The sequence below is a fragment of the Pinus tabuliformis genome, chromosome 3_1 (genome assembly GCF_031772625.1).
Source record: "Pinus tabuliformis cultivar Carrire ecotype Pingquan chromosome 3_1, CPIR1, whole genome shotgun sequence".
Taxonomy (NCBI): domain Eukaryota; kingdom Viridiplantae; phylum Streptophyta; class Pinopsida; order Pinales; family Pinaceae; genus Pinus; species Pinus tabuliformis.
Genome location: NC_142301.1, coordinates 934,958,497 through 934,983,900, shown reverse-complemented (window position 1 = coordinate 934,983,900; position 25,404 = coordinate 934,958,497). Strand labels below are relative to the sequence as shown.

Below are 25,404 nucleotides of genomic sequence, written 5' to 3'. Positions count from 1 at the left end.
ATTTAACCAGGGCTTCTAGGCCACTATACAACCCTCCTTGAGTTTCTGTGGTTCTTGACCTCCCTCATCCAAACCATAGCCACCCCAAGCTTCCTAGTTTGGTCCACAATCATCTGTCCTTAGGATCTCATGTCCACGACCTGCCCTTTTTGTGGCTGTGTCTAATCTTAATCTTCCCTAACCAACCTTTGTTGTCTGCAATGAAGAGCTCCACCACAATTCGACCTCCTTCATAAGACCTCGGTCTATTTGACAACCTCTAGATTTACTAGCAGGTAGGTCTACAAGGCCAGTTTAGACTTCGTCTTTCTCTCATCCTTTCCTGTGGTCTCTTGTCACAGGTTTTTGGTCCCTCGTGTGACCTCAGACAACCCTCAACTGCAACACTCTTGGCAAATCCTAAACTCGGTACTCTTAGAATAGAAACACTCCACTCGACCTCTTCCTTGGGTAGAAGCTCGACGTTCCTAGTTGATTGCGGCTCTCCTCAAGTGAAGTCCATCTCACTTGAGATGCCTTGAGCCTTTCCATAGGTTCCTCTATTTATCCTTTTCTCTAGGGTCATTGAGGAAACCACTAGAACTTGGGGTTTTAGCTTCTCGACCCTTTAGAATAAATAATTATTTTCTTTTGGTCCTAAACCCATTGCTTTGGGTCCAAAACTCCACTTTTGGGTAAGTCACCCAATAAACTTTTTCTTGGTGAGTTTTTCCTCTCAGAAATACCTTTCGAGCTACCCAAAATCTAACACTCCCTCTTAGTGAGGAAGGTATTTCCTTCGCGCTTCCAGCTCCATGACTTTCCTTGCATACCCATGATCATCCTCGCATGAGCCATGACTTTCCTTGTGTAGCCATAGCTGTGCTTGCATGTGCCACATCCTCTTTGTACTAGGCCTAGCTTTGTCTTGCATGGTGCATGGCTATCCTTGCATGCAACATCACTTTTCCTTGCACCAACATGAATGTTCTTGCATGGTCTGTGACTGTCCTTGGATGGGCTGAAACTCCTCTATCTCGTTAGAACCTAAAGATTCAAACTTCTATAGGGCAGTTGACAATCCTTCGTAGTCCCCCTCTCAAGCTAGACTCCCTTTGAGCCTACACAACCTTCATTGGCTCACTTTGCTTCATGTGCATACTCTGATCCACGTGTTCATCAACCTGGCTCTTATAACATGTTGAATTTTCCTTAGGCCCTAGATTTGGTCTATGGCCAATCACACACATAAACACACAAGAAACCCTCAACTGAGAAGCACTTTGCACAACAGAAATCTACAACAGTGAAATCAATTAAGTACACAGAAATTTGAGCCCAAAGCTTGATTATTTTATTAGTCTATCCATAAAAGAATGATGGAGCTCTCGTACTAGGGATCATGGCCCTTTAGATCACTAGTATAGCTAGTATACATAGTATACAAAACTAGGGCTTGAATCCTGCTTCTTCAGATCTATGATCTGCCCACAAAATACATACACAATGCTTGACTTACTTGCTGAAGGTAGTCCTTTCGTCTTTAGTCCTTTAGGTCCTCTTGTCCATTGTTCCTCTGTTCATAGAAGTCAGATCCTTCAGACCTCTTGTATTTCTAGCCTTCAAATACTTCAGCTACTCACAGTGAGTTAAGTCCTTCAACTTTACTGCATATGTAAGCCTTCAAGCTTGCTGTTCACAACTACTTTTGCGAACAAAGTTCTTCGTGCAAGCAACTCCTTGCATAGTTGTTCATTGCTGTAGGTTTCAGCCTCTCTTTACTAGACCACATTCTAACCCATACTAGGACCCAGATCTGGCTGTGATCCTACCCTCAACCGTCAACAAATCATCTACAGCTCTGGTATTCTCTGTTGGACACTTGATTCACTGCGACCTTCCCTAATGAGGGCTTCTAGGCGACTATACAACCCTCCTTGAGTTTTTGAGGCTCTTGGCCTCCCTCATCCAAACCGTGGCCACCTTCAGCCTCTTTGTCTGACACACAGTCAACTGTCCGTAGGATCTCATGCCCACGACTTGCCTTTTTTGTGGTTATGTCTATCCTTAATCTGCTCTAACCAACCTCTCTGCAACGAAGAGCTCCAACACACTTGGACCTCCAGCATAAGAGCTTGGTCTACTTGAAAGCTTCTAGATTTACTAGCAGGTAGGGCTACTGGGCCATTTTAGACTTTGGCCTTCTCTTAGCCCTTCCTACGGCCGCCTGTCACAGGTTTTTGGCCCTCTGTGTGACCTCAGACAACCCTCAACTACAACACTCTTGGTAGATCCTCAACTTGGTACTCGTAGAACAGAAACACTCCACTCGACCTCTTGCTTGGGCAAAAGCTCAGCCCTCCTAGCTGACTGCGACTCTCCTCATCTAGGGCTCTCCTCAAGTGAAGTCCATCTCACTTGAGATACCATGAGCCTCTCCATAGTCTCATCTATTTATCCTTTTCTCTAAGGTAATTTAGGAAACAACTAGAACTTAGGGTTATGTGCTAGTTCCCAGGAAACCATTAGAACTAGCTGTTATGTGCAAAGTTTGTGTAGTATCCCTAAGGAAAATTAACAGTGATAAACAAAGCATGCATAGCAAAAATACCCACAAAAATTTCACACAAATTAAACACCAGGAAATACCCCAAAAGCTGCGCTGATCTGAGCCATTTTATTATAAATAGATGGGGTACAATAGAAGCTTGGAATGTATGCACCTGGGCTTGCCCAAGGCAAGCTAGCAAAGCCCAAATGATGAAATTAGCTGCTCCAACGGCTAGGTAGTTGCCCCCACAATAGCTCTGTGATGGCCCTTCAGAAACTGAACTGCTGGCTGCAAAGAATGGCTGATTTGACCCTCTTCCGGTGCTCAGAAAATTTCGGGAAATTAACCCCGGACTCCTCTCCAATAACCCACCAAAACCCAAAAAGGGTTTGGCCTACTTCCAACCCTCGAAATTGACCCCAATTTCAGCGTACTCTCCAACTGACTGGTAATTTCGGCCCACCTGAAGAGTCACCTGATTCAGCCCTCCAAAATGCTGCAAAATGCCAAGGCTTGACCCCTCCAGAAAACTCCCCAAATCCCCAACTCAAATCTGCCCCCAATGGTCACCCCTCTAGCTCCCACGTGTGCCCAGGAAAGCCTCCTGCGCAGGTCCACGCAGTCACCCAGATGGCTGCTTTGCTCCAGTAAAACTCCTCCCGGATTTGGCTGATCTCTCCCTCAAAAACTCCAGCAAATAGTGTGGTAAGACTCCCCCCAGAAACCTCAGCCAAACTTCTGCTCTACGCTGGCCTCTCCAAGCAATTCGTACTCCCCAACTGCGCCCTGGAAACTGCCATGAAACCACCATGAAATTGCCTGAAACTGATGCTGAAGAGGCTCACAAGGAAATCAACCTCCCTCCTTGGGTTGGCACTCGAAGTCCACCGAAGCAAGGGTTGAGAAACTCGCTTGAGAATCTCGGTTGCAGACTCGGCTAAACAGCTCAAGCGTGCTGGGTGCAAGTAAATGTTAAATTGTCAAAAGGCCCCTATAGCTGCCATCCTCCTCCTATTTATAATTCCCTCCTTGTCTCCTCATGTGGGTCCCTCCATCTAATATTTCGGCCTCCTCACCTTAGCAATTCGACTTCTCTCCAAGGGGGGTGCATATTTCATGAGGGGGTGGCCCCCACATTCCACTAACCAAGTAATATCGACCTCCCTTCTCCTAAGTATTTCCTCCAAAAATACGTGGGTCCCTCACAATAGCCAAAAATGCAAAATTGTGGATCTTCTTAGCAAAATTTATTTGAGGAAGGGACATGACAGTTTGACTTGGATTAAAAAATCTCAGTAACTATAAGAAGGGGGGAATTCCAGCTTCTATCCAGATGAAAAACTTAGTGTTTTCTCTGGTATGAGAGCAATCTCACCCCTGTTGGTCCTTATTACCCGGAATGGTTTTCACTGAAATGGTCCACTAATGTTGACAGCATTTTATGCTTTGAAAGGTTGATGTCACTCAGCGATTCAGGTGATCCTTTTTGTCAAATCCTACCATCTTAACCAGTTTAGGCTGACTGATATATTTAGGGCTATGCTAACCTCACGTGACTAGGCTGTAGGGGTTGAGCAATGTTGTGCATGATTTAGTGAAAGGTTAATTTCTTTAACGGGAACTTAACCAAGGTGTATATGACTCTGCTTCCAAACTTCAATTCTTGGAATCATATTAGCATGTTTTGCTTATCAGAAGATTGCTGTTCTAATCTGCACACTGGATACATCTCTCCCATGACGTGCCGTATAAATATCTCAAGGCACTATTGTCATTCCATTCTAAATTGAGCTTGGTTTCACTGAATACTATTTCGTTTAAAAGCATCCAATAGAAAGTCATAAAAAGCCAATGGGATCAATAAACACTTGATAGATTTCAGTTAAGGCTATGCACTTGTTTAAATGATTCTGCTTAAAAGAGGTTATATTGGAAAGGAATCATATCTTGCCATAGTTTTCTCACGATTTGGTCTGTTTCATGAAATACCTCTTCTACTTCTTCCAGCTGGTATGGAGTTTCCAAACGAGGTAGATTTTTATTTTATTTTTGGTAGTTAAATATCCTTTTGGGCTTGATCCTTGTTGGCTGGTAACCCTTGGCTTAGGAGCTGCAAACATGAGGTTTCTATAATGCCAAAAATGCCTAGGACTAGCACCTGGCATAGTCTGCCTGCCTAGGACAAATTACCAGGCTGTGTTAACTACGAGAAGTCATAAGATATCACATCAAGCTGGCCATGTTATTATATGGCAACATGTCCTCTGGGGTATTGAACATGGAAATATAATATAAATGGAGAAAGCTATGCAGGGTTTCTTGTATTCATGGTGTAATATAATACACAAAAATAGTCACAATCAATTGGAAAATGTTAGCTTGTTTCGGTGACAGCTTGCCCAATATATCTAAGCATGTGTGCTTTCCAAACCATGTTATACTTATTAGTTACAGTTTTCTAAACCTTATTTATATTTGAAAAAACATTAAAAGCTTGTAATAAAAAAAATATATGTGTTTATGCAGGTGGTAGTGTAGCTGGATTGCAGGGCATTCCTGGTGGTTATACTCCAGTTGGATATGGGTTACCAAATTATGGATCCAGTGTATATGGAGTTAATTCACGAAATAATAAGGTTTGTTTCCTAGCACTCACTTCCATTTCTCGAGTTGAAGTTTGAACAGGTGTTTTAATATCTATTTATAACACTTTCTTTGGAACATCATAACTACAGACACACATGCCTTTAGTTGTCGATGCTTTGCAAAATAATGGGATTAGTAATATTTTATCAGTTATACAATGCAATATCTACTTAACCTCTCAAGCTATGTGTGAGAGAAATTGGTAAAACCATTGCATGTAGTCTCCATTATAACATTTCTTTGTGATGTTAGTACATACGTGGGACAGTTTCCATAATATAGTCCTAATTATAAATAGTGATGTATGTTAATCCAATTGCAAAATTCTGATTACCAACCCACAAGTGATGGGTATTGTTATATGCTAGATAACATTGTGATTTATTTTATATAACTGACACTTTGAGTCACTTATTTATTTTCATTTTTTATTAAATAAATTGCTTTTATTTATTCCTGGCAACACATGAGTTCAGTATTGGTGAAAGTGTGCTCTATCTAACGATGACTTCCATGAGGGGAAGAAATCTAGATCACCACGACTTATACACACTTGGGGGTGCAATTCATAGGCCCTTGTTTTAATTTGAGACATGCCTTGCAGCTTGGGCTTAATAAGGGGTAGGACTCCCTTGCTCCCTATTTGCGAGATCGTGCTCACGAAGTCATTGTTGAGAAATGTAACTAGTGTCGGTCTTCATAATTGTACTTGAGTCATGATATAATGTCAAAAGAAAGAAAAAATATTGTAAAAGAAAAAATCATTTAAGCGCGGGTTTCATGCTTTGTTTATTTCATTTCTAGGTGAAAAGCACCCATTGAGTTCTCTAGGGTTTGTGTCTTGTGTCAAATTCAAAGTCATTATATATTAGACCCTTCTTGGGCTCCTTATGTCAAGAAAAGAAAATTATTTTTATGTGTCTTGTCCCTCCTCCACCAAGTTGGCTTCCTCACCCTTCAAGTCAGCCTCAAACATCTGTCAAGTTGGCCTCATAATGGATATTCGAACCACTATATATAGAGAAGCAATTCGACCTATTGTGACACTTATCATGAAGGAAATTCGATCTGAAACTTATCAATAATAAGGAAGTACGAAGAAATTTAAGGAAGAAGCTTTTACATAGCAAAGAAGGAAGAAAACGTTGGAGTCGAGATTCTCTACGCTTTTGCCACAAGTGTGAAGGAAACAAAGACATATTGCAGGGCCAAAGGTGCAAACCGAGATTTAAAAGTGCAGAGGAGGCTGAAACTCTTGTTGACTCGTTTTAGAGGAGCAAACTTATGTTGACTTGTGAAGGAAGGGGCTAGAAGGTTGACTTGGTGGATGGAGGAGAGCTTTTGTCTTTGGTCAAAAAGTCTTGGTTGTCTCATTTGATTTGTTTCTAAAGAAAAGAAGAAGAATTTTTGGATTTTCCCCTAGAAGAGGGGTTTTGGCTTGGTTGAGTGCCTATGTTCTCTGTTGTGTTTGTGATCTTCATTGTTTGGCATTTGTCTCGATGATAAAAAATACAATAATTGAAAGAAGAATTACTAAGAAACATCACAAGAAAGTGTTAAAGTAAGAGAAATCAAATTAAGAAAACCCTAACTTGCTGCCCTAAGGATTTCTCAACAGCCACTTCCAATATATCATGTCCAAAATGTACCTCATGTTAAGAGTTAGAAAAAAGCACAAGATAGGAATAAAATTTCGCTGAAAAGGGCTTCAACCATCTTCTACACCTTGTATTGATCTCATGGTATCAATTTATAATGTTATGTTTGTAGCTTGGGCAAGTTATTCTACACAGACGTAAGTTTCTAGGCATGTAGAAGTTGCCCAAAGTCTCCTTAGGACACTTGCTCAAGTATGGGCAAGTTCCTATTGTAACTTAGCCTGAGTTTAACTTAAGAAAAGCACATGATTAGTTATGTTGGCTATTGAGCGAAAGAAACTTAGGAAAAGTAAAGTATTTACTTTAGTGATTATGTTTTAATTTCAACCATTGGTCTGAAGTGAGGCAAGGTCTAATCTCAATCGTCAATCACATTGGAGATTAGGGTTAGGGATTTAGCTCAATGTAAAGTTATAAAAGCAAGGCTAAAGAGAGGAGAAAGACACACCATAGAACAACACAAGACATTGAGAGAGGCATATCAGTTGTGAGCAGAGAAGGACTTCCATTTAAGTGTGTTAAGTCCAAGGAAAGTGCAGAAGTGCAACATTGAAGATCTCGATCAGCTAAGGATATCAAGGACAAATCTATGGCCTGATCCAAGGTATGTTGTAATTGTATTTTTTTTCAGTTGGGCCATTATCCAAGGACGAGAGCCCAAGTAGGTTTTGATTGAGTAATTAATGAACTCATTTTATTGTGCAAAATCTGTGTGTAACTTGTGATTGAGATTGGTGTAATTTTTGCTTCGCCAAATAATTTTGTTAAGAAACTAGTTGTACATTTATTCAGTAGATTTGTAACTTTCTAGGTTACTAAAGTGCGTGGTGTTAGGTTCACAGAAAATTAACATGGTATTAGGGCGAAAACTCTGAAGATTGATCGCAAAATCCCATAGGAATCCAGGTTCATATAGGCATCGCCAGGGCCAAGCTTGGCTGTGATTGTACGAGGCAGAAAGGGGATAAACACGGGGCATATGTCGTACAACACAAATAATTGTAGTAGAGTGATATTTGAGCTATATGATGTACTACGATTCAAGTGTGATAGAGTCAAGGCCAAAACAAATAATTTTTTTGTGTGGTTGACAGAGCATATTAGACAGGTTGAGCAAAGCCAAAAGTAAAAAAAAAGTGAGTTAATAGACTAGTGGCCGATAGCCGAGAGTGGGATATTAGACCCAACCAATTGCTAGATAGGGAAGACTGCTCGACGGAAAAAGAAAGAAGCCCACAACTAGGGGAAGCTGTTAGACCCGATTAGCAAGGGACTGATGGAGGTCTCAGGGATTGCATCTTGAGGGCGGGGAGATTCGCAACTATGAGTTGTGTCGAAAACACGAGTAGGCAAGTGTGGTTGTAGGTTAGTACACGACATAGGAACAAGTAGAGAAGGGCCTGTGCAGGAAGTAGGCACAAGTTGGGTTGTGGCTAGGACGTCAACCAACAACTGCACGTAGAGTTTCTTGATCAACGCTGACAAGGAGACCAGGCGTAGAGACAAGTGGATACAAGGTGATAGTGAGGAAGTTGCTGCGATTGACCAGGGGGAGGCAACACACATTGTAGAAGGTGTCGAGCAAGACATCTGTTGGAAACTAGGGCTAGCCCCCAGCAAGGAGATTTGGTTGGCAACATGAACCATCTCGTGGTTATGGAGACTAGGCATTGAAGTGTGGACTGGGTGGAGTGTCAAAGCGATAAGTTGTGGTGTCGACGAATTGCAGGAGCAACAAACATTGAAGCAACTTGGTGGGTAACAATACAAAGGATAGTATCGGTAACTAGCTTTGTTTTGCTAGCAGAGTCAACAGGATTGGTGGAGGTCATCCCTTATAGGGAGAGCGGGAGATTGTATTGGTCAAGGGATAGGCAACATATTTGGGTGCCTAACGGACTAGGTAGAACCTTTCATTTGAGTTTATAATTTGGAAAGATGGCCTCAATTGGTTGAGATTTTAGGACATGTTGGAGGATGCCTATAACTTCATTCCTTGGAAGGTGAGTGTTTTTCTAATTCTCACGGAGAATGGCACATGTGAGTTTGTTAACACCAAGGCACATCGACTACATATTTTGCAGATCTAGCCATCCACAATAAGAAGGATGTGAAAGCCAGAAGAATTATCTTAGATGCGATGAACGATGAACAATACAAGGGAGATGTGGGAGGCTTTAATGAAGTTTTACCAGATAATGCCAATTGAGAGAAAATCTCAGGAACACAAAGATTCCTAAATCAGATACAATGACTACTTATCTAACCAAGATCGCACAAGTTCGTGATGAGTTGGTTGTAGTAAGGAAAGTTGTGACAGATGGAGAGATGGCAAGGATAACCTTGAATGGCTTCACCAAGCCATGGGCTCCTTTCATCATGGGCATCATGGCATGAGGGAAATTTCTTGATTGAGATAGGCTGTGGGATGATTTCATCTAGGAGGAGATTTGGGAGGAATTTCTTTCTGGAGGTCAACATGGTAGTGATGATGATAATCTTGCTCTTACCAGTCGGGCAATGAGGAGCAAAGGAAAAGGTTTGAGCAACAAGAGTGAGGAGTTAGCCTGACAACCAAAAAAGAAGGACTTGACTAAGGTCAAGTGTTTTTCTTGTCATAATACAAGACACTATGCTTCGTAGTTTCTAGAGAGAAAGAAGGGTGGAAAGGATACATAGTCTACTATATCTGTGTTGGCAAAAGATTGAGTGGAAGAGTTTTCCAAGAAGTTTGAAACCAAGTTCACACTTGTTTCCTACCTTTCTTTGGGCACCTTTCTAGTTGGTGTGTGGCTAGTTGATAGTGGAGCCACAAGACATGCGATAGGAGCACACGAGTTGTTTGACATCAAACAAGTCATAATTGCATGTCGAGTTTGGTGTTGATACCAAACATGCAGTGAAGGGGGTTGGAACAATGATATTTCAGCATGGGTTAGGAGGCATGTTAGAAGTGAAGGACATGCTATGGGTGCCAGAACTCAAGTGGAGTTTTCTCTCAGTCTCTATGATAGAGAAGAAGGGGTTTTGTGTAGCATTCCAGGATGAACATACATTGATTAGACCTATGGGAACTAGCAGCGACGATGGATTTAGAGAGAGCAACCTGTATAAGTTAAAGGACTAGCCTATTTGAGCAATGACAAGAAGCAGAACAATGGCAAAGAATAAGGAGTGAGAAGCTATGAAGGTTGAGCAGTTCAAAGGGAGTCAACCTTTAGGTTCAGGTAGGGAGGAGCAGTGAACATTCCTTTCAAGTTTGTCAAGTACTCTTGGTATGAGATGACTTTGCAAGATGTTCAGGAGCAAGAGGGTTTTAGGAACAAGTCCAAAGAGAGTAGGTCTTCGAAGATAGTCCCAAACAAGGTGGTAGGGAAGACTTCCAGATTAGAGGGATTAGCCATTGCAGCAGATGCAATTCCAAGATTGAAGCCAGTTCTAAGTGGCAGATGTACTTCCCTTGCTAAGAGGGAGAGTTGATGTTTTTAGCTTGGGCATGTACTTTTGCACATGCCTAAGTGTTTAGATGTGCAAAAGTTGCCCAACGTCTCCTTAGGACACTTGTTCAAGTATGAGTAAGTTGCTATTGTAACTTAGCCTAAGTCTAACTTAGGAAAAACACATAATTAATTACGTTGGCTATTGAGCTGAAGAAACTTCGGAAAAGTTAAATATTTACTTTAGTGATTATCTTTTAATCTTAATCGTTGATCCCAAATGAGGTGAGATCTAATCTCTACCTTCAATCACTTTGGATATTAGGGTTAGAGATTTAGCTTAATGTAAAGTTATAAAAACAAGGTTAAGGAGAGGAGAAAGACATACCATACAACAACACAAGACATTGAGAGTGGAAACTTAGTGGTGAGTGGAGGATTTCCATTCTAGTGTGTTCGGTTTGAGGAGAGTGCAAAAGTGTAGCATTGGAGATCCTGATCGGCAAGGAGATCAAGGACAAATCTAGGGTTGGATCCACTGTATCAAATCCATGGTATCTTGTAATTGTATTTTCTTCAATTTGGGGCCATTATCCCATGACGAGAGCCCAAGTAGGTTTTGACTAAGTAATTAATGAAGAACTGATTTTATTGGGTTGAATCTATATGTGTCATCTGTGATTGAGATTAAGTGTAATTTTGCTTCTGCTGAATAATTCTGTTAAGAACCTAGTTGTGCATTTATTTAATAGATATGTAATATGCTATGTTAAAGTGATGGGTGCTCGGTTCACAAAAAATTAACACGTGATACTTGAAATTGACCACTTATAGATCTAGATCTCTCACTGATAGCTCATCAATGGATCATGACGACACCTCATTATTAGATAAGGATTACAATCATAAGTAGGTGGTCTTGGACTTCGTGATTGGAGAGGGACTCACAATCTTAAATCACGGACATGATCATTAATTGACTATCCTTTATTGTTTCAAGGTTTAGAAGTGTAGATTGCTTTGGGCCAATCAACCTAGAATGAAGAGATTACATGTTTTGGCTACAAGGTATCATTCATTATAAATGGTTAGATCCTCTATGTGTCGTTGAGGAGGAGAATGGGGCCCATCCATTATTCCTCATGATCATCTTTAGACTTGTCTCTTTCCCTCATAGCATTTGGACTTAATGAGACTTTGCTCCTAGTAGGGATTGTTACCCATCAAAAGTGGGTTACCCATAGGAGAAAAAAATTCTACTCATTTGATAGCTAGCTAGCCAACCAACAACCCTGTGATGGCCCACATACGAATTTACATTAGAGCTCTCCACTTATGGTCTGATCAATGCTCTCTCCCATCTGACATGGTTCTTGAAGGAAGACATGTGATTTGCAAAAGGTACACTAACCATTCTTGTAATCATGTGCTTTCATTTAATGTTTTGGGCATACTAATATGGATCACAGACCAAGCTGGAAGATTGACCGCTCTTGATTGTACCCTTATTCCCATGCTTCACTTGGGAGGTTATCCTTTGCCTCTAGTCTAGTGTGACCTCCCCTGAGGTCCTTCCTTTAGGAGGGGCACTAATTAGAGGCACTGATTGAAGTATTGTGCCCAAGGTATTCCATAATTGACACTTTCCATGTTTCCCCTATTATCCACATCCATCCTTTGGGTTGATCGTCATTTGTCATTGGGATTGGCACATTATATCCTTGTCTCTTGGTCAAGGCCCAAAAACTTGTTCCAAGAGGTTGATGCAGTTGAAAGAACGATAAAAGCATTTAAAGCCACAATTAAAGAAAAGAAAAATGCAAAAGAGGGTTGGGCTTAGTAAGCGCGTGGGCCTAGCATGAGCTCTACCCCCCTCATTAGCCGTCACTTAATGCCTAAACATTTCAGGGTGCATCACAAAGTAACTCTTTAATGTCCCAACACAAATGAGTGTGAAACTGCTACATATTTAAGGGGCAATGGAATTTCGAAAAGCATAAAACAAACTTGGTCTCCTAAGCTATGTAAGAAAGAAAGATAAATCATTAAAGTAGAAGGTGCACTAGAGGGGTGGAAAAAGTATGCTGAGGAAAGGGGTAACTCATGCCTCCACGATTGCTCCATCTTCTCATTATAGTACTCAGAGACGTTGGACCCCCTTTAGTTGTTATCTTGGCTATGACCATCTTCCTTAAAGACTTACCCACTCCATCACCATCATTATCACATGCACACATGGATTGACAAGTCTACTTGTGGCATGTCCTTCCCCTTTGGGGTTGGAAGTACCTAATAGGGTTGAAGGCATAATCATCCCAACACAAGTATAGGAACTTGCTTACAAATCTTGGCCTATAAAGGCATTGGAAAGCATGGTTTATGTGAACTATTTTTGTGCCCTGAACATTGAATATGGTTCATAATGATGGTTTAACGATTTTTGTCTCTAATGATGTTTATCTCACTTGATCTTGAGGGTATGTTTTAGGTGATTCATTACTCATGCAACATAGATCCTTTGAAGGAAGACTTATGCTCAATGTTGCACGAAGCGGGAGCGCGGAGCGCGGAAGCGTCATTTTCCAAAAATCTAGGAAGCGAAGCGTCCGCGGAAGCGTCTGCTATATATATATATATTTTTATATTTTTTTGCATTTATACTCAAAACAAACATCCCAAATACCAAATTAATTGTAGAAGACATGAAAACATGCATATTTTTGCATAAATCAAGATAGATATGGCATCCATGATTCCATTGTAGTTACTAGTATGTACAACAATCATCTATATTCTAGCTATTACAAACATACATCAAATTTTTAAGCATTTTTAAGCATATTATAAAACATAAAACATTTAAGCATATTATAAAACATAAAACATAGAGCATATTATGATTTATCTAGCAAGTGAGCAACTGTCAACATTTGTCATGTCCAAAATTCAAATAATAATGTTTACAAAATATGTCACTTGGTCACCGCCAAGCCAAAAAGGTTCAAAATTCAAATTCACAAGTCTACAAGTCTAATGAGTAATCTATGACAAAAAGAAGTAGATTGTGAATATATCTACTAATCTCTCCTCCTTCCACCACGAATAGAACGTGATGGCGGGCCTCCACGTGGTGGCAATGAAGAAGATGGTCCCTGTGTAAGTCGTGGCACTGGAACTGATGAAGAAGAACCCCCTGCTGTTGGTGTTGCAGTTGAACCATGGAACCTAGGAACCAAGGGACCAGATGGGGGTGGGGGTGGTGGCATATCAACACGGTCATCATCATCCTAGAATCGCTCAAAAAATTCATGCAAAAAAAAAAAAACACTAGTTAACAAAAAAAATTAAAAACATGAATTAGAGAAATGCTTTATAAGGGAAAATTGGAAAATTCATACCACAATGGACATACCTGGATAAGAGCATCCTCTAATTGCTCTAGTCGCAACACTCCATCCTCCAAATTGGGCTCCTCTGGATTCTTGTCCCAAATCAACAAGTCTTTATTAGACTTTGCATCTTCACAGTAATGGGACAACAATCGCAAGTTGTAATGAACATAAACCAAGCTCTCTGCCCGGTCTAAATTCAACCTGTTCCTTTTAACACTGTGGATGAAAGAATAAGAGCTCCAACACCTCTCTGCAGAAGAAGTGTTTACCACCTGTGATAGCACCCGCAATGCCAAACTCTGTAGAAGTGGAGTACCCCCTCCATGCATGTTCCACCACTCAAGAGCAGAAAAATGCTCTCGATCTTGAATTGCATGCATGCTCCCAAATGGACCAGTGTTGAGCGTATAGTTGCTCACCTGTCTCCGTACCAATGCAGCCTCCTCATCATCAGGGATTAATCTACTCAATGCAGCCATATATTTTTCGTGAACCTCTCTATCTTGGTGTGGTTTTTTCCTGCTTCCCCCCCCAGGTGCTGGTGTTGAAAGCCATGATGGATGATAGTATTTAGGTGTCAAAACATATGCTAATGCATGCAATGGAATATTTAGCATTTCCCATCGGTTTTGCACCTCTACACGAATATAATTGTACAAGGTGGTATCTCTAGGCTCAACAATGTCTTTAATCTGCCCCAACATGCTATCCATTTGCTCATACACCTCCCCAATTACTGGTCGATCTGAATCTGCAAACTTGATCATGTAATAAATTGGTTTGGTGAATTGCAAAACATATTTAACCTGTGACCAAAAGTAACTGTCAAGAACAGTGTCCTTGACTACATTAGCACCATCTGTGTCAGTGTTAATTTCATCCCATGTTTCAGCACACACCAGATTAGTTAAAGCTTGTCTCACCCTCACTAGCCGCCTAAAGGTGAGGTAATAACTAGCAAATCTTGTCTTTGCAATTTTAAGCAATTGCAACTTGGAGTAAGTGCCATAGAAGTAGTTTACCCTTGTATGCCCTGTGATGAATTTAATGAGCTGCTTCCCTTTCCTGTAAACCTCAGCAATCCACCCACAATCTTTGTGTTTCACAATATCATGCATCAAAAGGTTCAATGTGTGAACCAGGCACCCAGACCAAAAGATGTGTGGATGAGTACGCTCAATAATTTTTCCTGCTGCCTTACAATTTGCTGCATTATCTGTAATCACTTGAACCACATTATTCGGACCAACATCTTTGATTGATTTCAATAGGAGATCTGCAATGTTTTGTGCAGTTGCACCGATGGAGGAGGAGTCATGACATGCAATAAATACTGCACCACTAGAAGAAACACCAAGAACATTTATCAAATGTTGGTTTCTAATATTTGTCCACCCATCTGATACAATGGATACCCCATAATCCACCCACTCATGTGTAAAACGTGTCAAAGCTCTTTGAACCTTAGCTTTTTCTCTTTCTAATAACACTGTTCTAGCTGTCTCATAGTTGGGGGCCTTGTATCCTTTTGGGGCTTCATTGATGGCCTTTACCATGTCATGCCAATAGGGAGAGCGAAGCACATTGAATGGTACACCGCAAGCACAAAGAAAACGGACTATCTTTCCATCCACATCATCCCTCCCAGCAACATTAAGGAAATCCCCTATTGTTTTTCTACCTCCAGAGGTTGCAGAAGTACCATGAGGAGATGGGCAACTACCAAATTTAGAGGTTGCACTTGATTCAGAATGAGTTTTTTGTTTCTTGTTTTTTTGTTGTGCAGCCATCTCTATTTGGATGTATTTTCTTCTTTGTTCAGTTGAAATGTTTGGGCAAATTTGTACCCCCACAGAACCCTTTTTTTCATCACTGTCCAGCACCCCACAAAGATGCCTCCTCAGACGGGTATATGAACCCGTATATGGTTTTCCTCCATGACAACCATGAGGGCACACAAATTTGTAAGATTCACCACCCTTTCCCCCATCAAGTTTGGTCACATAGTTCCACAAGGGTGTTGATGTACCTTTCCCATCTTGTGCTTCAGTGTCCCCTTCAAGTTCATCCCCTTCCTCTTCAAACCCTTCCTCCTCATCATACATTGGGTCACTACTATTAGGACCAAGTTCATCCCCTTCCTCTTCCCCTCTATTCCTCACCCTTGCCATCATTAAAACCAAGAGTGGAATGATACATAGAAGCCAAAAGAACACCATCTTGGAATATGGATATAGGTGGTGGACAACCTGTAAATAAAGGAGCAAGTAGAAACAATGGGAAAGAGTAAGAGAGGGAGGAGAAAAATACAATTTTTTTTTCAAAAAAACAAGGGAGTTTGGGGTTTGAACTTACCTCTTTAGCTCTTGTAGATGAAGTCCTCCAAGCTCTTGCTCCAAGCTCCTCCTCCTTCTCCTAGCTCCTCCTTCTTCACTCCTCCAAGCTCTCCTCTCTTCTCCTCTCCTTTCCTCTCTTCTCTTCTCCTCTCCTCTCTTCTCTTCTCCAACTCTCATAAACTCAAAGTGAGAAAATGAGAAGAGAATGGGGGCTTTATTCTTTTCTAAACTCACCCTAAACTCACCCTAACCCACCCCCTCATGCTAAGTTAAGTTAACTTTTAAAAGAAATTAAAAAAAATTTAAGTTTCTTTTGCTGCCCGCGCGGAAATTTCCGGAAGCGCTCCGAAGCGCTCGGGTTGCGTGCGCTTCCGCTTCCGGATGCCCGAAGCGCCCTCCGAAGCGCGGATCCGGGGCAACGCAACCTAATTTCCAGGAATCGTTTTAAAAACCGGAATCGCGCTTCAGAAAAACCGGAATCGCGCTTCGCCTGGAGGTTCCGGAATGCTTCCGTACGGGATGCGATTCCGGCTTAGGATCCGGGGGGGGGGGGGCGATTCCTGCAACACTGATGCTTATCCAACACCTTTCAGACAACGTTTTGCCAATTTTGTGAGCAAACATGACCTTGTAGCCCCAACATTGTTCTCATGAGATAGACGTTGGGCTTTGAGGAGCCTCCACATGGTTGTACCCCCCTTTCTACATGGTTAGATGTTGAAATGTTGCACCAGGAAGCCAAGGTGTTAGCTCGTTTGATGGTGTGCCCTGATGGAGACAAGATGCCCCTAGGCTGGCCATGACTTTGGTTAAAGGATATTGCCTTGTTACATATCCCATATGAGGTTGGTGATAACTGAAATGACTTGGGAGGGCTAGCCCAAATGTTAATGCTTGCGTTAGAGCATGCCACATCATCCCCACATCCCCTAAAAGGGTGACATGAGCCTTCTTGGAGATGACTTCATGTTCGAGGTGTTATATGGAGATATACCATGCACGTTGATGATTTCTTGGAGTGAGGAGCACTCATGAGCCACATTTTTGCTTGCTTGAATGAGATTATCCTTTTTGGGAGGATGATGTCATCATGGAGAGCATTTACTCCCACATGTGTGGGTGACTTAGATGTATTTATTATGTTTTAAAGCTATCTTAAGTTTGATTTGTGACTGTTAGGCTTGGTTGAAGGCTCAAGTAAACTTTTTAGGGCTTTTGCTTGTAAATTAATGAAAAATGACTTGGTTATCATCATATAAATAAAGGTTAGTCACTTTCATTTTGAATCAACTTACAAACACAACATTTCTCTCTCAATCTTAATAAGTGCACACTCGCTCTCTTGTAGCCTTTTCTCTTGGGTGCAATGTGGTCTTGGTGGAGTGTTTGGGGAGGGATATTTTTGCATGAGGAAACTTGTCTTGGATTGATGAAGTGATTCTTGATTGAATGTTGTAAGTTTGTTGTTGATTTCTTTCCATTTTACATACAACTTTATGAAATTAGGATTTGTTTGTGCCATATTAAAAAATGCAGTATCTTTCATGAAATCTTGTTTCTGTATGCTTTGCAAAATTAGTATTTTAGGAATCCATCAAGGGAACATCGTTCATGCATTCTTTGACCTTAAATCTCCACTTAAGGAAAGTCGCTAGGGTTTCTAAGAGATGCATTTTTGTCCTCCACCCATGTCATCCATATTCATTTATCATTGGCCTTACCATCATTTACTCCTCTGCCCATGTGAGAGAAGGCACTAGACTAACTTGTGGTTATCATTGTAAATTCTTCTGTTTCATTTAATTTTATGGTAAGTAGGTTAGGGTTAGCTTAAATTATGTTACAATCTTATTTTAGATTTCTTCTTGAAACATTGAAGTAAATTACTAAAGCAGCTTACACCAAATTAAATATGAGTCTGAAACATAGAAACTGAGCAAGGAAAATAGAAACACATAAGACACAGTGATTTTTGGACAAAAGTGCCTGGAAAAACCCAATCCAGGAAAATTGGTGCAGCAACTCTGAGGGTTTATTATTATTAAGCAGTAACAAATTCTGAATACATCACTGAATACCTCACAGGGTAATTCAGTTACAAAGAGAAGTACTAGCAGAAGCTTTGTGAGTTTACCTCACACAATCACTGAGAAATCTTGGATGATCCAGCCCAAAACTGACCGCCCGCGGCTTTTTTGGTTGCCTCTGCATAGTGTCTACGTCAGCCCAATGTCAAGCTCTTTGGGTGCTACGTCACTACTATGGCTAGTCGATCTACTGCCCAAGAGATTCGATTTCTGCCTACCGGTCTCACATCCCGACTCCCGACTTCTGAAAATCAAATGGAAACACATAGGACACAATTATTTTTGGACAAAAGTCCCCAGAATAACCTAATGCGGGAAAACCGGTGCAATAACTCTAAGGGTTTATTATTATTAAACAGTAGCAAATTCTGAATACATCACTAAATACCTCACAGGGTAATTTGGTTACACAGAGAGAAACACTGGCAGAAGCTTTGTGAGTTTACCTCACACAATCACTGAGAAATCCTGGCTGATACAACCCAAAACTGACTGCCCCCGACTTTTCTGGCTGCCTCTGCGCTGCCTCTATATAGTGTCTGCGTCAACCCAATGTCAAGCTCTTTGGGTGCTGCGTCACTTCTCTGGTTGGTTGATCTACTACCCAGGAGATTCGATTTCTGCCACCCGGTCTCACACCCTAGCTCCCAACCTCCGAAAATCAAATTCCTTTGCATATTTCACACTCCTCTCTCTCCCTCTGTGCTGCTTCTGCGTGGCCCTTCTGGCCCTGCGTAAGCCTCTACGTCAAGACTTCTATATCACTCTCTGCCTCTCTCTGCTTATGTATCTTCGGCTGAGCATCTCTCTCCCTGGAAGCTGCTATCCCTGCCCCTCAACTGCAAGAGATCTCCTTAATCAATTTTTCCTCCTGAAAACTTCTCACTTTAGAAAACCGATTTTCTCAATCTCTCTATTTGTTTTCCAAATGACCCTCAAGCCCCTTCTTATATCTTCCTGTTGGACAACCAACAACCTAGATTAAAACATAATCAAAGGCTCAGATCATTTTGGCTTGATTTGTGTCTTTTTCTAGAAATTTCACCCCATGATTATATTGATACCCATTAATATTTTAATTTCCATTAAAAATATTAATTATTTTAATAAAATCACTTCTCGGTGAAATTTCCCAAAATGTTTTCTGGGTTCTTTGGAATGCATGTGCCCAAGCCTCCATGCAAAATTTGAGGCCTAGAGCACATCCGATGCTACCCCAAATAAACACTCCCTCTTAGCGAGGAATGTGCTTTAGCAATACACTACTGCTACATACTGCTCTGACTTTGAAGCATTGTCCTCTGCGCTGCTGATGTCTGAGACTCTGACATACTGCCCAACGACTACTGCGTTGCTGGTGCTACTATACTACTGCCTTTGACACTGCCACTGCCAATGCTACATCTGTACTGCAACTCCCTCTCAAACACTGCATCTGCTATGCTGCTAGCACTGCCATTGCTAACACTGCATCCGCACTGCAACTAAGTTGTTGAGAGAAGCAAATGAAAACACCCAAAACTAGACAAGTATCCAGTGGATACACCTTGGTGCTGAAATCCTGATTGCTCCTAGTCCCACGCTCTCTTCTGAAGCCACTGCGCTACTGAAGCTCTGCATTGTGCCTCCTCGCACTGTTGCTTCTCTGCTTTGCGCTGCTCACATTCTGGCGCTACTAACCACTGCATCTGTCGAATCAACACTCCATGGAACCAACTGAAATTCCACCATCCTGCTACTAATGATCATGGGCTCTTGTAGCAAGGTGATGATCTAAGAGGTGGGCTCCTCAAGGATCCTGCCCATCTGTAGCTCTTTCGAACTACATCTCCATATCAACCCACCTCCCTCCTGGAGGTATCTTGGCTGTCATGGCGAACTCCTCCTCCTGTTCGATCTTTGCGGCTGCAACCTTAGGATCATGCTTCTCATCCTTGTCCTTTTTCTTCAAAGGACACTGGGATGCATAGTGGCCCATCTCGCCACATCTGAAGCATTTCACCTTGGAGATGTCCTTTTGTCTTTGTTGCCCCTGTTGTTCCTTTGATGCAAGGGTTGCGTTATCCTCCTCTAATTTGGACTTCGACCCACTGCTGCTGCTGTTCCTGTCAAGTTTGACCTTGAGCATGTCTCTCCTCAGCTCTTCTTGTTTCAGAGCTGCCCACATCTCGTCCCAATTTGGCAATGCTGCTCTGCCCAGGATACTCTGGACAAAGACTTGCCAATCATCCGAGACGGAATTTAGAGCCAATTTCACTAACTCTGAATCCTAAGGTGTGTGTCCTGCAGCCGACAACTCATCACGCATCTCCTTTAGTATCGTGAGGAATGGATCCACACGTTCTCCCTTTAGTATTTGCATAGACCTCAACTTTTGCTCTAAGTACATCTTTCGCTGCTCGAAAGATCCCTGATACAATGTGGCCAAGGCATCCCACATTTTAGCGGTTCCTTTGCTAGCAACGTGGCACACCAAGTGATCCTTGACCCCATCCAGGATCATCCTCTTGGCCTTCTAGAGGGCATGCTCATCTAGAAGGAAGGACATTCTAGGCTTCCAGATGGCATAGTTGGAAGCCTCGTCCAACCTATCCCGATACCTCAAGCCATTGGTTGCAATATCTTACGAAATATGTCGAACAACTCCCTCTTTCTCCCTACCACGTAGCTCCTAGGTTGCCTTATGCACTCCCTGTTGGAGCTGGTAAGCTGTTGCTCCTCTACTTCTTAGCAAATGAGAAACACTGATTTCCTCGACAAGAAATCACTGCAGAAGTATTCCCTCACTATGCGAGTTGCTTCTTCCTTCTGACGACTTTTTTGCCCAACACACAACGTGCAGAAAACTGCGTCCCTCTAGCTCTGTGTGGCTCTGCGTAGCTCCTTCTGCCTTGGCAATTTTTAGATCTGGCAGTCTTACCTCTTTGTCAGCTCACTCAAAGAGAGACACCCATGAAAATATAGTCCTTTTGGCTAGAATTGCGCAATCCCTCAGGGAATTCAAACTGCTACTTGCTGTAACAAATTGGCCCTTGCTTCAGTGTTAGATCCGCTCTTCCTTGTTTCACATCAACAACTTTGATACCGTGTGAAAATTCCTAGTTCTAACAATCTCAGGAATCCTACTACAACCAGTTGAATCTACTTCACCTAGATTGTAAATTATGTTACAAGCTTATTTCGGATTTCTTCTTGAAACATCGAAGTAAATTACTGAAGCAACCTACACCAAATTAAATATGATTCTGAAACATAGAAAATGAGAAAGGAAAATAGAAACGCATAGGACACAGTGATTTTTGGACAAAAGTCCACGAAAAAACCCAACGCGGAAAAACCGATGCAACAGCTTTGAGGGTTTATTATTATTAAGCAGTAGCAAATTCTGAATACATCACTGAATACCTCACATGGTAATTCGGTTACAGAGAGAAAAACTGGTAGAAGCTTTGTGAGTTTACCTCGCACAATCACTGAGAAATCTTGGCTGATCCAACCCCAAATTGATTGCCTTGGCTTTTCTAGGTGCCTCTGCGCAGTGTCTGCATCAGCCCAACGTCAAGCTCTTTGGGTGATGCGTCACTTCTCTGGCTGGTCGATCTGCTGCCCGAGAGATTCGATTTCTGCCTCCCGGTCTCACACCTCGGCCCCCGGCTTCTAAAAATTGAATTCCTCTACAGATGTCAGACTCCTCTCTCTCCCTTTGCGCTGCTTCTGTGTGGCCCTTCTGTCCCTGCGCCAGCCTCTGCGTCAAGGCTTCTGGATCACTCTCTGCCTCTCTCTGCTGATGTGTCTTCGGCTGAGAATCTCTCTTTTTGGAAGCTGCTATCCCTTGCCCCTCAGCTGCAAGAGATCTCCTCAATCGATTTTTCCTGCTGAGAATTTCTGACTTCAGAAAATCGATTTTCTCAATCTCTGTGTGTGTTTTCCAAATGACCTTCAAGCCCCTTCTTATATCTTCCTGTTTGACAACCAACGACCTAGATTAAAACATAATCAAAGGCTCATATCGTTTTGGCTTGATCCGTGTCTTTTTCTAGAAGTTTCACCCCTGATTAGATTAATACCCATTAATATTTTAATTTTCCCAAATTCGACTTATGAACTCCATTAAAAATATTAATTATTTTAATAAAATCACTTCTGGGTGGAGTTTCCCAAAACGATTTCTGGGTTCTTTGGAATGCATGTGCCCAAGCCTCCCTACAAAATTTGAGGCCTAAAGCACATCTGATGCTACCCCAAATCAACAAAAAATAGGGATGATGTCTTGTTTTAATTTCTATCATATGTATTTTCAACCATTTAAAACCATTGTTCACTTAATCTTAGCTTGCCTCCTTCATAGCCTTTTTTCCTTTGTTGATATTATCACTTATAGACTTTTTCCTAAAGTTGCTATATGCCATTGCATGCCCTTAATATGCATATCATAAAAACTCACTTATAACAACCTTCTTTCAAATTACAAAGGTGTTAGAAAAGTGTATTTGAATTCCAAGCAATTCTTATCTTAGCATTTCGAAGTTTTCCTAATACCCTTTGCTCCAATTATTAGACCTTGTATCACCATCGAGCCCTCATTAGTTTAATATCGTGCCGGTGATCTTTGTAGGGAAGCACCCCTTGTGGGGATACTATCCACCATTAAATAGTTGGAGAGAAGCCACTGAGGTGGTAGTGGTGGCTGATTTCTTGTTGCCATTAGACCTAGGTTGCCTAGTGAGGCCTTGGACTAGGCTTGATAAATTTTGCAGTAACATTTTTGGCATTGTTTTTGGGGAGAAGTTGAGTCCACCTCCTTGTAATATGAAGTCTAAGCTTCAAATTCTTTGGATGATCTCATCTCGAATTCGATGATACCATTAGACCTAGGTTGCCTAGTGAGGCCTTGGACTAGGCCTGATAAATTTTGCAGTAACATTTTTGGCATTGTTTCTGGGGAGAAGTTGAGTCCACCTCCTTGTAATATGAAGTCTAAGCTTCAAATTCTTTGGATGATCTCATCTCGAATTCGATGATAAATTTGCTCATTTGGCAACTCCATTGGAAGAACAAAGCACTAATTCTTCATTGGTCTTCGAAGATTGAATGCTTGTAGTTCATCCCGACAACTCCTCTGTTGCTTGTTATGGTGGGTTCAAGAAAATGGTTCGTTGGGATTTGCATGAAATGTTTTGGATGTTAAGGATATTCCTAGATATCCTAATCGTTATGGAACAAATTGTATAATAAACATTCCAAAAATTAATGGTGATCCTTCTTCAATGATTGATCATGTGATAAGATTCCTCAAATACACTTCAAAGATCAATATGGTTCATGAAGATGCTCTTATGAGATTTTTCATTGATTCACTTGAAAAAAATCAGAAGGAATGGGTTAAGTTTTCTTGTTATCTAAAAGTCATACCCTCTATTAAAGTGTTTATTGGAAAATTTCTCGAGTATCGTGGGTCAATGTCTTAGAGTTATGAAGATACCTTTCACGACTTCGTTGAGGCCCTTCAAAAGGAAAGCCTTTTAGACCCTTTTGAAGATATAGAAGACGACACTGATGAAGAGGATTACAATGAGTAAGAGGAGGATATGCTTCTTGATCGTCAAGAGGAACATGTTGAAGAAGATCTCGAGGAAAATCATGATCTTAATAACGGTTTTATTAATGAAGAAGTTCCTGATCCAAGCGAAGATCCTAATAGTGATGAAGCTGATCATGTTGAAGTTGATGCCTTGTCAAAGAAAGATGACATAAGTTCTATCCTTTACATGGCGATTGAGTTTAATGATATATCTTTTGAAACCATTGGAAAGGATGGTCCCATTAATCCTCTAGAGAATAACATTGATGATTTTCTGCATATGAGAGAGGAAAAATGGGATGTGAGTTGTTATCACTTTGATGTGCATTCAATTTATGATATAGTGATCCAATATGTGAAATCGATGGTGGCAATATTTTCCAACATTAGTTATCATATAGTGATTAGGGTCTTCAACATCATGAGGAGATGTGATTACATATTTGTTTGAGCCATCTTTACCTCCTTAATCTTATCCAAATTCTGGGGATTGTTAGTGTGGTTACCTAACTATGGTTAACCATTTAAGATATGACATTTATGAGGTGTATCATGGTTTTCAGAATGAGGTCCTTCAACCATTTCTTCCTTCATGCCATCCTCAACTTGTCCCCAAGGATACAATTTGGAGTTGCATGTTTTGTATTGAAATAATTGTCAAACAAGAGTGTTTTCAACTCGTTGTTGCTATGTAGATCATAAGTTGGAAGGAAAGATGCGCCAAACCTTGGATCTTGAACAACTTTTTTATTTTGCATTTACCTTTCCCTATTCATGCTCGATTTGTTTAAGAAACCTGATATATCCTTCCAAATTTATGATGATCCCTTCTCAATCTATTGAGGATGATAGTGAGGATGAGCCATCGTTTTTTGCTTGTTGAAATTAGGTAGCTTGGGAGGTACTCCCACAAGCCTTGGGCATTAGGCTTCTAAGGAGAAAACCTACAAAAGGGAGAGCTTATGGGCGAGGCACCCAAAGTTTGGGTTTTGGACCCAAAGGAATGGGCTTGGAACCCAAGGAAAGCAATTTTATATTCTAATTTAATGCTAAGTGGTGAAGTGGGGTCTCTTGAAGGACAAAGAGAGCTCCCAAGACATCTAAAGGAAACATAATATAGGCTAAAGGAGAGGCTAGAAGACAAGAGAGTGAAGGACAATTCTCTTGTGTGGTGGAGCTAGAAGTGACCTAGCCGCAAACTTGTGAGAGAAGACAACCCTAAGAGGAGTTGCAACAAGCTAGTGGGAGGTTGAGTCAAGGAGTATGACCGCATGAAGGAGGTCAAGTGGTTTGCAGGTCTATTGAAGCAAGTTTAAGGGTTGTTTTGTGTGCAAGAGAAGGTCGCTAGCCTGGTTAGGGTTGGCTGCAAGGGCTGAGGTCTTGAACAGGAAGCCGAGGCAGGAGGTAATGCGCAGTGGGTTAAAGGTTGGACCGTAGGGCCAAAAATGGAGGTCGTGAGCTAGCACAATGAGGCCACATGTTTGTTCTGGGTTGTACAAAGAGCCCGAGGTTGGACAAAGGTTTAGGATGCTTGGTTAGGCATGCCGCAGACATAAAAAGGGTTAGCATAAGTTGGTTTGGAGGCTGTGGGATTGAGGAGGACCAAAGGAATAGTTCGAGGCTAGAAAAGGAGGCTGAAGGTGATACAAAGTTGTTACAACTAGAACTGTGTGGGCTAAAGGGATAAGCCAAGGCTTAAGACGCTGATTGTGGAGCTACTAGGTGGGTGAAGGTTGA

At 41.4% G+C, this 25,404-nt stretch overlaps 1 protein-coding gene across 1 annotated transcript in view; it reads left to right on the top strand.

Moving 5' to 3' along the window:
* Window positions 1-25,404, top strand: part of BTR1L (binding to TOMV RNA 1L (long form)) — a 148,861-nt gene that overhangs the window by 62,792 nt on the left and 60,665 nt on the right. Inside the window, exon 5 of the mRNA XM_089412288.1 lies at window positions 5,057-5,166. Within this exon, the coding sequence (XP_089268414.1) occupies window positions 5,057-5,166 (110 nt within the window). The remainder of the gene's footprint in view (window positions 1-5,056; window positions 5,167-25,404) is intronic.